Genomic DNA, 15071 nt, shown 5'->3' on the forward strand with positions numbered 1-15071 from the left:
GATTTAATACAAGATTCCTTACAAGTTTGTCAATGTTTATCATTAAAAATTTTTATGAGCGTTGAAATTTAAATTTTTACAACATTGGATTTTCACTAGATTTCTCATTTAGCGATTTTTTTATTTTGGTGTAACTCTAAAACAAATGACCGCAGATACTTGAAATTTTCACTGAATATTTATATAGGCCCTTTCTATATTTCAATTTGATAAAATTTGATTTGTTTTGAGCTGTTTATTGGCATTTTACTTTTTTTTTCTATAAATATCAATAAAAATTTATTTATTGGGTAGAAAAGATCGACAATTTAATTCAAGACACCTAACATATTGTTACAATAGCAGTTGAAAAATATTAAAAATACATATGCACGATTTTTTTGATAAGCATTTATTGTATGGTTTAATTTGTTCAACTCAAAACTAAAGAGTTCTGCTGTAAACTGTAGTCAAAGTAAAGTAATTATTACGGAAGAATTTCGCATACGATTTAATGCGTTATAAAATATAAAGAAGACGTTTTGTTGTCACTAGCGTTACTACATAAGTCATGTAGATGGACAGTAAATACCTATAATTATGTTATTTTAATGAAGTTCGCAACAACTGTGTAATATGTATATTAGTTTGTACTTATACTATCTGGTGTTCATACACTTGACTATTAATAATAATATTACACGGGTACGTTTAAATTGATGAGTTACCTATCAAAGTATTTTATTTTGGTACTATTGATTAATAATATTGTTCAAATACGTATTGCTGAATAATTTTTGTGAATATTTGTCAATGTCGATACTTTTATGAATTATTAGACCATTAGACGGTTAATGATGTTTGATAGTATTGGTTAATGCACTGAAAGCTTTTTACAGTGTAAATTTGTGTGTTATTAGTTTTTTTTTTTTTTTTTTTTTTATTTAAAATTAAGCCGCAACAACAAAGATTATTGGCTGAAGTTAAATTTAACATATGGTGATAAAGGAGGGATATTTATACAATTCAAGCTTGGGGTGTGAAGGTGTGTTTAGATTAAGTTATATAATTTAGTTAATTTTAAAAAGGTAAATATCTTCTGAGTGTTGTCGGGGTCAGGACCAAGAGCTTCGTAGAGATTGTCAGCTAGTTTGAGGTTGACTCTAACATTGTTGTGTTCACGGCAGAAGCATATGATGTGTTTGACTGTAGGTGTTTCGCCGCATGAGAAACAAGGTTCGGGATCCGTTTTAGACATTAAGTGTTTGTGGGTTAACCATGTGTGACCGATTCTAAGTCTATTAAGAATTACTTCTTGACGCCTGGTAAGTGGAGTGGTTGGCCATGGGAAAATGCTGGGTTTGATTTCGTTTAGTTTAGTACGTTGGGTTGACCAGGAGTGTTGCCAATTTTTTAGAATGTGATCAGTAATAAAGTTTTTTGAGTCTTGCAGAGTATGTGAGCCGATGATTAGAGAGTGAGGAGATGAGATGGACTGTTTGGCATATGTGTCTGCTATCTCATTTCCAGGTATGCCGATATGACTAGGTATCCATATCATGGAGATAGTCTGTGCGTTGTTTTGGAGAAATGATATCTGGTTCTGGATTTTTTGTGAAATGCTATTAGGTTGGAAGTAATTTTGGATGCTTGTAAGTGTACTAAGGGAGTCGCTTAGTATAATGGATTTGTTTATTGAGTCCTGTTTTATAATATCTAATGTATGGGAGATAGCCAAGGCTTCGGCCGTATAGATTGAACAATAGTCAGGGAGCTTGAGCATTCGTCTGGATTCACCGAATGTAACTGCAGCGCCTACGCCGGCGTCTGTTTTGGATCCATCCGTAAAGAAGAATATGTGGTCTTGGTATCCTTCGAGAATAGCTTGTAGTTCACTTTTATAAATGTTAGATGTAGTTTCGCTTTTCGGGAGGAAAGATAACTTGAGGTTGATGTCAATGTCCATAGTCCAAGGGGGAGTAGTCGGACATTCATGTTTAATTAAGTCAGAGAATTTGAAATTGGAGTCTCGTAGTTCAGTTCTGATGCCGTGGTGGATGTCTAGGTTGTTCTGGGCTCGTCTTGCAGATAGAAGCATGATGTTTTTTTTTCTTATGAGACTTAGGGGTGGAGTATAAGAGATGTTGAGCAAACTGGGAATTGGACTCGATCGGAATGCTCCGGAGGCTAATCTCAGTCCCAGGTTGTGTACGGTGTCAATCATTTTTAAGCTGGATGGTTTAGAATTGAAAAAGAGGAAGGATCCGTATTCTAGCTTGGAAAGAATGAGCGATGTGTATATTTGTTTAAGGGTTGTGGAGTTTGCTCCCCAAGAAGTGTGAGCTAGAGTTTTGAGGATATTCATTCTTAACATGGTTGCTTTTCGGAGATCTTTAAGGTGTGGGTTCCAGGTATTTTTGCGGTCGAATGTGATTCCTAGTATTTTAATTGATTTTGAGGTTCGTATTGGGATGTCATTCATTCTAATGTCTAATGAAGGATATTTTTTAGCTCGGGTGAATGTGATGCACTGAGATTTAAATGGGGAGAAACGGTATCCTGATGTCTCGGACCATGCAGCAAGTGATAATATTGTGTCTTGTAGATATGGTTGTATGCAGGATGAGTTTTTTGCTGAACACCAAATGTTTAGGTCGTCTGCAAAGAGAGAAGATTTTACTGGGAATTTGATTCTTTCGCAGATGTCGTTGATGGCTACAAGGAATAAGGTGACTGAGAGAGTGGATCCTTGTGGTACTCCATTTTCTTGATTGAAGATTGAAGAGAGATGACCGTTAATTTTGACTTGGAAAGATCTGTCTTCTAGGAAATGTTTGACAAAGATCAGTAGGTTACCGTTACATAGGATTTTTTGTAGTTGTTCGATTATCCGGGGGCGCCATGTGGTGTCGTATGCTTTCGCTATGTCGAGGGCAACAAGTCCCAAGGCTTGGTTGGTTTCTAGGGACTTAGTTATGTCTTTTTGGATTTCATGTAGACTGTTGTATGTGCTCCTGTGCTTGCGGAAGCCATTTTGTTGAGGGGAAAGATAGTGAGTTTTTTCGAGAAACCATCTCAGTCGCGAATCGATGATCTTTTCAAGTATTTTACACATTGTATTGAGGAGAGATATTGGTCTATATCCCTCTGTGCTAAATTTGTCCTTCCCTGGTTTTAAAATCGGGATGACGATGGCGTGTTTCCAAGATTTTGGGATTTGTCCGGTATTCCATATTTTATTGTACAGGTGGAGGAGGAACTGTATTGCTGATGCGGGTAGGTTGTGTAAGAAGCTGTATGGGATTTCATCAGGTCCGGGAGAGAGGCTAGAGCATTTGGAAAGGGCCCAGTTTAGCTCCTTAGCGCTAATGGGGATGTTTAGATGGTGTTGATCCTGATTTAATGGGCTGTAGTTGGGTTGGAGCAAATGCTGTCTACTGGTCAGGTTATTATTAAGAAATGATTCATTATAGTTGTTATCAGAACTGTTCAAATAGAAATGGTTACCGAGAAGATTAGCAACCTCGATTGGATCGGTGAGGAGAATGTTGTCATTTAATATGAGAGTCTGTTTTTCTTTGCTGTTGCCACGTAAAGATCTGATTTTGCTCCATACAGAGCTGGGGTCGCTTTTGGGGCCTATGGTAGAAGTGAAGTTCTTCCAAGAGGATGCTTTACTGCGTTTTACGAGGAATTTTGTTTTTGCACGAAGTTCTTTTAGGCGTATGTGGTCCTCGATTTTTCCCGTTTTTTGGAACCGTTTTAATGCGATATTCTTTTCCTTAATAGATAGCTTGATTTGGGGGTTCCACCAAGGAACTTTAGGATTGTTTAGAGTGCCATTTGTTTTTCCAATTGATATGTTTGCTGCATTAGTTATAGAATTGGTTATGTGGGCAACGTCATTTTCGGTCGGACCATCTGGAGGAGGGGGGTTTGTGTTTACGTAGGCTTCGACTAGTTGGGAGAAAAGATTCCAGTTGGGATTTTTGAGTTTCCATTTGTTGGGAGATGTAGGCGAAGTTGCTTTGCTAGAAAGAAGCTCGATCTTGATTGGGATGTGATCACTGTCGTATATTTCGGGAAGAGTTGACCATGAAGTGCGTTGGGCAAGGTTTGAGCTGCATAATGATAGGTCAATCGCTGAGAATTTTCCGTTCGAGGGATTGAGTCGTGTGGGTTCACCGCTATTAAGTAGTATTATGTTATCAGTCTCGAGGACTTTTTCGATTTGTTTTCCCCGGTCGTCGGTTTTGTCCGATCCCCAGCTTAGGCCGTGACTGTTGAAATCTCCCAGGAGGAGAAAGGGGGGTGGAAGTTGTTGTATTATGTTCACAATATCAGTGGATTTAAATAGTTTTTGGTTCGGTATATAAATATTGCAGATGGTGATGCTAGACTCGAGCTGGATGGATGCTGCCACCACTTCCAGAGGAGATTGGATCTGGATTTGGGAACTTGGATAGTCAGATCTGACCAGTATCGCTACTCCTCCGCTAGCTCGGTTGCAGGCTGTTCTGTTGATTGAGAAGATGTTGAAGTTTTTGATGGGCGGGGTGAAGGTATTGTTGAGGTTGGTCTCTTGTAAACATATGATGATTGGGTCGTGTTGTTGATTTATTAGTTTAATATCATTAAGTTTTTTGACAAGGCCGTTAATATTCCACTGTATTACATTTATGCTCATTGTATATGTTATATTGTTTGTTATTTATGATTGATTTTGTGTGGGGTCTGTTGGTTCTTCGGGCATTAATTGGAATAATAAATTGCGAAATTTAGTTAGTTTAGTTTTCATTCTGGAGTTTTTTATCATGACGTAGGTTTCTTCGATTATTGCCATTAGTGTACGTAATTCGATGTTAGCTTCTTCGCATAGGGAGCGTATATTCATGGACTTATTTGAAGAGCATTCAACCAGGTACTTGAATTGGGTGTATGTTATTGGCAGGGGATTGTCGTCATGGAATAATTTCTGGGCCGGAATGAGGGGGTCATCGGGGGTGTCGTCGTCAGTGATTGATGAAGAATTAGACTGAGATCTTATTTTTTGTTTCTTTTGTTTTTGAACTGGTTGCTGGGCTACTTTTAAAAGGGGGGTTGAAGGGGGGGACATTAGGGATGAGGTGTCAGATATGGGTCTTTTGTTTTGAATATTGGTCTGCATAGTTAGAGGTATTTTTTCGGTATTAGGCGGAGCTTGGGAAGACGATATGATGTGTTGTTCGTGAGTATCTGATTCCTTGTTTTCCGTATTGATTTGGGCGGGTGGTATTGGGGGTATATGTTCTTCATTGGTGTTCAGATTGGTGTGTTGAACATCGTGTTGGGAAGTTTGGCTTTCTGCTTGGTCAGGATCGATGAAGGGTGGTGTCAGATCGCTTGTTGGAGTGTCTATAACAGTATTTTTGGAAAATGTGGTAGGAGGAGAAGGTGTTTCGGAGATAGTAGAGACATTCTTTTTGCAGGTCTGAGCTGTGTGACCCGTTGTCTTACATGTGTAACAAGTAATCGTGTCATCCGTGAAAAAAATTCTGAACTGAGACTGATTATGGTTTAAGATCAGCGACCCAGGGAGTTTTATCGTGTCTTCGTGCTTGATATATATTTGTCTACGGAAACTTAGAATGTGTTCGTAGCCATCTAGGTTAATTCCAGCTTTAAGGAAGTTTATTTGTGATGTAGGTGATATACCCAGATTGTTTAGGGAGTGGAGTATTACGTGATTGGGTATGGACGGGCATACGTTAGAAATTACTATACGCTTAGCTGGGTTTAGTAGTCGTCGTATTTGTATTTCTTGACCGTTTATAATTATTATTTGTGTTTTAGACAGAAGGGATTCGAGAATTTCTTTACTGGATAGAAATATGCAAAATCTATTGTTGGAAATTCTGGAGACGAATAGTATATTTCTAGGTTGAACAATATGTCCAATGGCTAAAATATAATCTTTTTGTGGAACTCCGTCGATTGAATTGAATACTATCGCTTGTTCTCTGTTAGGAGTGGTCTCCTTTGCTGTGATGCTAGCGAAGTTATTGTGATTATCTGTATTATTTATATTGTTGCTGGTAATCTGACTGGTGTAATTAACGTTATCGGCGTTAGTTGCGGTCGAGGTAGTGATGACTGGGGGAAGAGGAGGGCTGACGGCGGTGTTCTTTTCGATAACGGTCCGTTGCGATATTAAGTTGCGCGTATTTAATTGGTGTGTTTTGGTTGAAGGTAATGTGAAATTTTTGGTATTGGTAGCAGGTGAATTTGTGGTTGTTTTTTTGGGAGAGCGTAGGGTGTTTGCTCTGTTGAGGTTTGATGGGGGGGGGGGCATTTTGCCCGATGTGTTTCTGTTCATTTCGAAATTGCCGAAGATAGTTGGGTGTATAATTATATAATAATCATATTACCTGATATCGATGCAATGAAATGTGACTGGGGTTTTGCTATCGAAGCTATAAAAGCGCACTCGCGGTAAGATAACACACGTGTTGCTCTGTCGAGTGAGGAACACGTACTGGTTATTAGTTTTGTTCTATCTCATAACTTAAACCTTCTGTGCACATCAAAATAATATGAATGAATATTTCTTAGATGTATTATATACGTTAATAACTACTATAGTTCAATACCATACAATTTATTTTAAATAGAAATTAATATCAGCAAATGTTAGTAAACTGAAATTATTATTTCAGTTTTAGTTGAATAATTAGCAAAAGAAAATTAAAAGAAATAGGAGGACTAAACAAAAATGCACAAATTTAATGACAGTATTAGATATCAACAAATATAATATATCATAGGCCAATAACCCTTGTTGTTGAGGCTCATTTAAAATTAAAAAAAAAATATACATATATATCATAATTATTGGTACACCCTATATAATATTATATTTAATAATCAATACAATGTGCAGGATATAGATAGTAATAAAATGATACCTACCTACATAAAGTCAATAGATAAAAAGAAACAGAAAATCGTTAACGAAGTTTCGTAGGGATTCAATACTCTTAAATAATCTAACAATTATAAGTAATTTGATATAATATAATAATATTAATTTGTGAAATACCTATTTCTGTATATTATATACATTTGTATTTAATATATTTCTAAGATTTTCAAACTTGAAATGGAGTAGTTCTATCTCTGGAAGAATTGTTTTATTGACAAGTATATTTGACAAGACTACTGCTTCTAGAATTCCTTAACTTTCGAACGAGTTACCTAAATGGGGCTAACAGGCTATTATCATTGTGCAAAATAACGTTATTACAATCAAAATATAATTGATGACTCTGTTAAAAAAGTTAATCTTTGTTTTAATTAAAGTTGCGAGAGTGACATATTTAGTGGTGTTAAGGGGAGGAGGAGGTAGGTGAACCACATGTATGATTAAAGGGAAAAAAATATTTGGTATGAAAATTTGGCGATTATAATAAATATATAGTTTATAAATATTAATATAAAATAACAGTTATTATTATTTATCCCTTATTAGTTATTATTATCCGTGGCTTTGTTTTCTAATCGTTAATCTAAACACGGTACTTAAATATTTAATTACCGTATAGCGTTTATCAAAATATTCTTCAGTTGGACACGACAATCGCCACCGAGTTGATCACTGTTCCGAAGATTTTAACCATTACTTGTGTCTATTATTATCGATTATCAACATTACAGCTGCTACCGAACCGATATTTTTGTCAGCAACATATTACTTTGGTATACAGTTGCTCAAAATACATTTTCATTTTTCATGGGCAGCATATTTTATTATATTTTGTGATTATTGATTTTTAGCATAATTGTTCCGCTGTTCCTATAATAAAAAGCTCCAGTGACACTGTTTTTTTTTTTTTTTTGTAAAATATTATATTATTTAAAAATTGTATTCATTGTGGTATCTTTATTATTGCTTTTATGGTATGATATCTATGTATTGGTGTATGGCACACAGTCCTAATAATTTGGCACGAGGTGTCCGCCCATTTTAAAAGAGCTATACGTCGGCGTCGTCGAACATTTGGAAGCAGAACGCGTGGTTGACAGATTGGTATTGGGATTTATCCTTTATTTATCCTTGGGTTATAGCCATTTATAGTAATTCTATAGCTGAGTGAGCTATTGTTGAAAATAATTGTTCTATACGATCTTAGTTGAGTCATTGTCATTTAGTTGTGTTCAAGCTATTGGCCCTAGTTCAATCATATATTGTTTGTAAATAGTTCATTGTTGCATAAACAGCCTGTAAACTTTTCAAACTGTCCAAGTGTCCCAATTGTCAGTGCTAATTTATTAAACACTGTATGCGATACAATATGACGTAATTAGTAGATTCCTGATCAATTAGATATTTCTCATTATGGGTGCAATCGAATTAATAATATCATTAAAGGCAATCGCACTTCAGCACCAGGCGCGTATCTTAGGTATATATTTCTATGTCTGTCCAAATAGATCATTGAATCCGAACTAGTAGTTCTTGAACCGAACTTGAGCATCTCGGGCTGCCATGAGACCCGTATAGCTGTGTAACTGTGATTCGCTCGGTAAACTGTAAATTGAGTCAGATGATCAGTATCAGTTCATTTACCGGGAACTGCAATAGTATTATTGTCAGCAAACACTGTCCCGATTTCTTGTCGGTAAACCCAAATATCAGAAACGGCCGTTTCCGTCATCACCGATTTGAACAAAGATTAACTCACTGCTATTACCGCTGACCGCGATATCATTATTGACTATTACGTTTTCTGCATATAAAATACAATATAGCATTGTACGTTGAATGTTCCAATTTTATCATGCAGTGTGTCAAAGTCATTAAATTCGCGACATCAATTTTTTTGTTTAATCTAGATTTTTTTTGATTTATTTAATTAACGAATTATCTTAATAAATTAACTCATTTTTTTATTTTTTGCCCAGTGCATTCGTATAGAATTGTGGCGCATTCTGTCTGTCGTGTAGCGCCCTATAGTACCTATATAGCCGAATTATAATAACATATTTTATCAGATTGTTCGAAGCCGCATTCGTCCCCGGCGTCATTTTTTATGCGACGCCACGTACACCCATTTTCCATTCACGCATGCCTTTACCGAGGTGCGCGTCGAGTCTTCATCTTTTAGCAAGTCAGCCAACTAGTACCGAAAATCAGCACACCACCGTTGGGTTTTAGGATTTCTAACGTTCAATTACAGCTGAAGCCACTAGCCACTGCACGGTTCAATAATTCGATTCAATTATTGTTTGTTCTAATTATGTTTATACTGATTTCTAACTAGCATGAAAAAAATTACGATCAAACAGCCATAACTGGCCTACCGAGATTTTCTCCGTAGCTCGTCGGCCCTACTCGAGCCTCTAAATTATTTGTAGGTATCATCTGTGGTTGAAATATCACGGTTAGGTTTCTTTCAGGTATGCTTGTCGGTGTGCGTCACATCGAACTTCACTCCCTATAAATAGTGTACTCTCTATAATAATGTCTACAGATCGCTTTCTTCTCGTCCACTTATTTTCGTCTAACGTTTTTCGACGATCAAATCATTTTCATGCTGTCGTTCACAGGCGCATTAAACGTTGTTCGGTGCGAAGATTTTCCGGAAAAAATAGAGTTTTTCAATATAATTATGCATTTAGGTAGGTACACATGCTCGTATATACATTTATTTTTTTACAAACATAAATAGATATTTTCGAGCATAAACATTTCTTCCGGTCAGACGAAACGCCGAAGACGCCACGTCTAGGTAAGACACAAAAACAATGTCTCCTAAGTAAATTATTTACTAGTTTCTATAGTACTGCGGATATTATTTAGAATTAATACTGTATAAATCAAAATAAAACCTTAATAAAACAAATTAATGATAGCATATAATAGAAAATATGTTAAAAATTAAGTCTTTAGGCTCAGAGTCACCTTTTTACTGAAACTAAACGCCAAGGCTCCAAGGAGCGACGCGTCGACACAGAACAGGAAAAATATTGTTTTCTCTAATTTTAAAATAATAATAGTTATAATAGTTATCAATATCAATACATATTTTGTTTTCTTAATATACCTACCTATTTGAAGTGTTTATAAAATATATTATTATAAATAATTAAGTATTAAAACATTTCTTTAATAATTTGAGAGCCACCACCCACCAAAATGATGAGAAGAGACGAAGGTGTCGTGATATGAAAAAGTATGATATACATACACATATGTGGTTAATGAGTAGTATAGGTAGGTACCTACTTATAACTTAAAATTACAAAAACTATAAATTTAATGAATTCATAATTTAATTAACATTAGAATTGGCTAAAAAAATTTACCCTGTACACTACATGCAAACAGTACCTTATGGGAATTTATTTAGGAGGGTCTAAAAATGGGTGATCAATTTTGATGGCAATTTTTTGCAATTTATTCATAAAAATATTCAATTTTTATTGGAAAACTTTGTTTTTATTTATTTCGTTATTATGCATACTATGCATATTAACATATTATATATCTATGGTAAAAAATGCAAATTTTCTTTTCTTGTCCTTTATACTTAACAACAGTAATGATAAATTTAAATTACTAATTTATTTTCTCTTAAAAAGTAATATAGAAAATGATTTCAAAATGATTTAATTTTAATAAATATAGTTTAGTTTAAAAATAAAATTAAAATAAACGCATGGCTTCATTTTAACTTAAACTCAACGTTGATAATGTATCTTGTTGATACACTGAAAATCATAAAAATTATATCAAATTTACAAATTTCATATAAAAATGTATTATATTTATTTATATCTAATATTATATAGACATATAGTTTCTGTTTCTACTTTCTATTAAAAATTAATGTATTTTTCTAATATTTATTTTTGTTCAAAAAAAAAAAAAATTAATTTAAGGAACAATTTAAATTAATACATTTATTTAAATTAGATCATAGTTCATCATTAGTAAAATTTAAAAATTTAAAAATAGGACACAAAATTTTCTGATATTATTTTCACTGAGCATCTAAAATATAATATACATAACAATCGACTTATACAAAAAATCATCTGTATAAAGGCATTTCTATACATTCAAAACACATCATTAGTATTACGAAACGTTGCATATGTACCAGAACATAATATCGAGGAATCTCATAATGGATGCGATGAAGAATAAAATATGACATCTACACAGAAATTCGTGGGAAAAAACCATCAATATAAAATATGATAAACGCCTCTTCGACTTTTATTGCCAATTAATTCCAAGGTACAATTGAATAATAACCGTCATGGTTGACAATAAACGGATTCTTTCATTCATTGTTTTAAAAAATACATTTTGCACAAATTTCTATAGGTATATTAGTTTATAATAAATTTATTTTATTATGTGTGATAAGTTACTGATTAAATATTATATCGTGAAAAACAATTATATCGCAGTATCACCATGGTGACATCAGTATTATAGAATATCGTAACAGTCATTGTCATAATAGTATTATGACTAGTCATGACTTCAGCTCCATTGATAATCTTAGTTGTTGCAGCTTAAATTATTGTACAACTTTCATATAAGTTTAAAATTTGGTTTGGAAATTATTTCATAAAGGGCAGCCGATTAATGGTTATGGAATAGGTACGTACTTAATTAGAAACCTTCCCCAGAGGGTTGGAAACGGTCCTAATTTTAGGGACTAAACATTGGCAATCTGCATACCCATATTTATTACATTCATACCCTAGTTTTAGGGTATTTATTTACCTACCAATTACATTTCTATAGAGCAAACTAACTTAAATTCACTGAAAATATAATTTAATCTTTTTATTCCATTAAATATTTGTATTTATGTATTATTTCTTGTTATTAGGTTAAAATAGTTTTATATTATTCAAAGAAACTATAATTAAAGAAAATATAAAGAAATTGAAGTATGTTTGAAATTTATGATAATCAAAAAGAATAAAAACTATTTTTCTCTATACATTATTCAACTCTTTTTTTATAAATATGATGGCAAAACAGATACTTAATCAATATACTCGTATATATATATTGTTTCATTTAAAACGAAAATGTCTAATGCCATGTTTTGTTAATTTAAATATTAATTTTATGTAACAATATTATATATTATAAAAACAAACTAACCTGTTGTTCAGTTGATGATCCTTCTGTGATAATGTACCTCACGATTGATCCATCTGCGTGTCCAGATATAAACGCTGTTCCACGTGTACTAAAAATAGAAGTAATTAAAATTAAATCCATGACATTATATTCGTATGAAACTCTGTATATTTTTTATTCGTTTTTAGATTTAATTAAAATATTTAACCCATGATATACAACGTATGTAACTCGTAATAGGTAATTGAATATTATCATTAATATTATTGATGTGCCTATGAAGATACTGAATATCTAGGTAATAGAAAAAAACAGAGGATCCCATTGTACCCCTTCTTTCATTCTCTCATCGTAAAGAATACTGAATATAATATCATGACGTACGTAAGAATTCCGATTTTTTAAATTTAATTTATAAATTTAGTATAATCTTATAATAATATTATTATAAATCATAAAAATTATTTTATTTTATTAAATCTACTAATACGCCAAATATAACTACTAGTTACAACGAACGTATAATATTTAATGAATACTAGATGTAAAATTACAATCAAGTAGATATACCTACCAACATACCATAAAAATAAATTGAACTTTCAAAATATTATTATGTAATACTCTATATGAATTCAATGAAATAACAATCAAATATTTAAACAGCTTAGAGATTAATATAAAATATCAAAATGTATATTGGTAAATGGCAATGTAGGTATGTGTTATAACTAAATACCTACATTAATAAATTATACTTTGAATAATTTGATATTTTAAAATTAAATTTATCAATTAGTTACGTTATAACTTATATAATATAATATAGTTATCACACGTGTTTATCGATGAACTAAAATATTTATTAAAAAAAAAAAAAATGGTCTAGCAGGGCTCAGGAATACAAGTTACCACTTCTCTCAGTTTCAAAATTATATCAGTACGGCCATAAAAAAAATACAAAATAAACGTGAGTTGTACATGTATATTAAAATTGAATGCATCATTAATAAATAATTGAATATTTAAAAATAAATGTTTAGCTGGGCTTGTAATAGTTAATTGAATTGAATTCACTATTCTTCAAAATCATATTATAACTATTATTTATATATTTATATATTTTAATAAAATGTTCATATTTAGTAATGCATTAATGTTTTTTCCAGAACACATATAGTAGAGATTAAGTAATTTATATAATGAAGTAGACTTATTATATATATTCAAAATATTACAAACTTAACAAAATATGTAATATTTAATTTATTTTTTTATCTAACAAGTTTGTTTTCATGAAAAGTTGTAGTTTTTAATATATATATATATATATATATATATATATATATATGATTTTATTCCTTAGCTTGTCTTTGACCAAATGTTTTCGGTAGAAAAAACGACAATCATTTTTCTGCAAATATACTATCAAGATGGTGGGAAAATTTCCCATGGGGTTAAGTGAAAAAAAATATTCTATGCAATTTAATTTTATGACACAAAATGTAAGTGTGAAAAAAGTTTTGATATTTAAAAAAATACTTTCTACACTTGGATAAATTTTTTAGTTGTAATAAACTTAATTGATGCAGAAAAATTGAAAAATAGATGCTGTATTTTGTATTCATGATTTATAAAAAACTATGTGCCATAAATACTTTAAACCGATAAAATTATGTAAATTTTACACAAACAAAAAAATGTTATCACTAATAATCAATATTAAAAATTATTTAATTTATAACGATTAAAATTTAAAAAAAAAAATTTTAAAAAGTGAATTTAATAATACGATTCAAATGATGATCGCATTAAGTGTGGTGTATTTAGCGGTGGAAAAGGCTTACTTGGAGGCTAGCGACACGACGTACGAACCAGTGGCGTAAAGGGTCTGAGATTTATTGGATTTGTAGTGGGCAGCCCGTATCTTGCCGTCTAATTGCCCGTAAATTATCGGCCCCTCAGACATCCACAGCATGCAGGTCACCGGAGACTGTGTGCCGAATTTATTGCATATCACCTTTTTGGCTCCCCTGTAATTCGAATTTTATATACAAACGTGTACATAAAAATATACATATATACATTATACACATGGAGTTAACAAGGTTATTTCTAGACGCAAAGCGCACTGCACACGCTTAAACAACGATTTCACATTAATTATACACAACCAATTTTTTTTTCGTAGCTTACCAACTGTCACCGATTTTGTACACGAACACCATGTTGTCAGTCTGTCCCACGGCTATTCTCGTAGAATCAGGAGAAAACGCCAAACCTTTAACGGTGTAACTTTTTCGGCCAGCCTAAATTGCGTCAAAATACAAATAAAATAAAATTGAAATTAGTAATTGCGTGACCTGAAATACAAATATTTGAATATTGCGTTACAAATAAGTATATAATAATAACTTGGAACTCAGCGTAAGGGATTATAAACAAAAAAAATAACGAGTTATTGAGTTTTAATTAATATTATATATATTCATATCATGGAGAAATTGAATATATTGACTGGGATTACATTTTTTCTAGAATCTTGAGGGCATTTCAAGTAATAATAGCTTTCATTCAGTACATTTTTACTATATATTTGTAAGACACGATAATATAATGTAATTTTAAATACCTATACAAAATGCTGTCATTTTTGTAAATTGTAAATTATATGAAAATATGGTACAGTTAATTATTAAAAAAAACCAACATAATAATAATTATATAGTAAGCTTTATGACATAATTAATAATAAAAACAAATTATACAAGAATTTTTATCTAGAATAAAAACAATCCATTTTGTGTAAAACTCGAACGTTTCATTTTGGATATTCGTTTTTGAAGAGAATAGTTGAAGAAATATATAATCGTATTATGAAGAACGTTATTTATTGTTGATGTGAATTGCTAGAGTTTCGTGTTGTATTAGTTCAATAAAATTG

At 32.3% G+C, this 15071-nt stretch overlaps 1 protein-coding gene across 2 annotated transcripts in view; it reads right to left on the bottom strand.

Moving 5' to 3' along the window:
• The window catches only part of Oseg2 (intraflagellar transport protein Oseg2), a 105979-nt gene that overhangs the window by 78443 nt on the left and 12465 nt on the right, over window positions 1-15071 (bottom strand). For both annotated transcript variants that reach the window (XM_089229614.1, XM_089229615.1), the window contains exons 3-5: window positions 14324-14436; window positions 13975-14160; window positions 12149-12236 (exon numbers count right to left, since the gene is read on the bottom strand). In XM_089229614.1, the coding sequence (XP_089085740.1) occupies window positions 12149-12236; window positions 13975-14160; window positions 14324-14436 (387 nt within the window). The remainder of the gene's footprint in view (window positions 1-12148; window positions 12237-13974; window positions 14161-14323; window positions 14437-15071) is intronic.

The sequence above is a fragment of the Diuraphis noxia genome, unplaced genomic scaffold (assembly GCF_037042655.1).
Source record: "Diuraphis noxia isolate RWA-SAM2 unplaced genomic scaffold, SU_Dnox_SAM2 contig0005, whole genome shotgun sequence".
NCBI classification, from domain to species: domain Eukaryota; kingdom Metazoa; phylum Arthropoda; class Insecta; order Hemiptera; family Aphididae; genus Diuraphis; species Diuraphis noxia.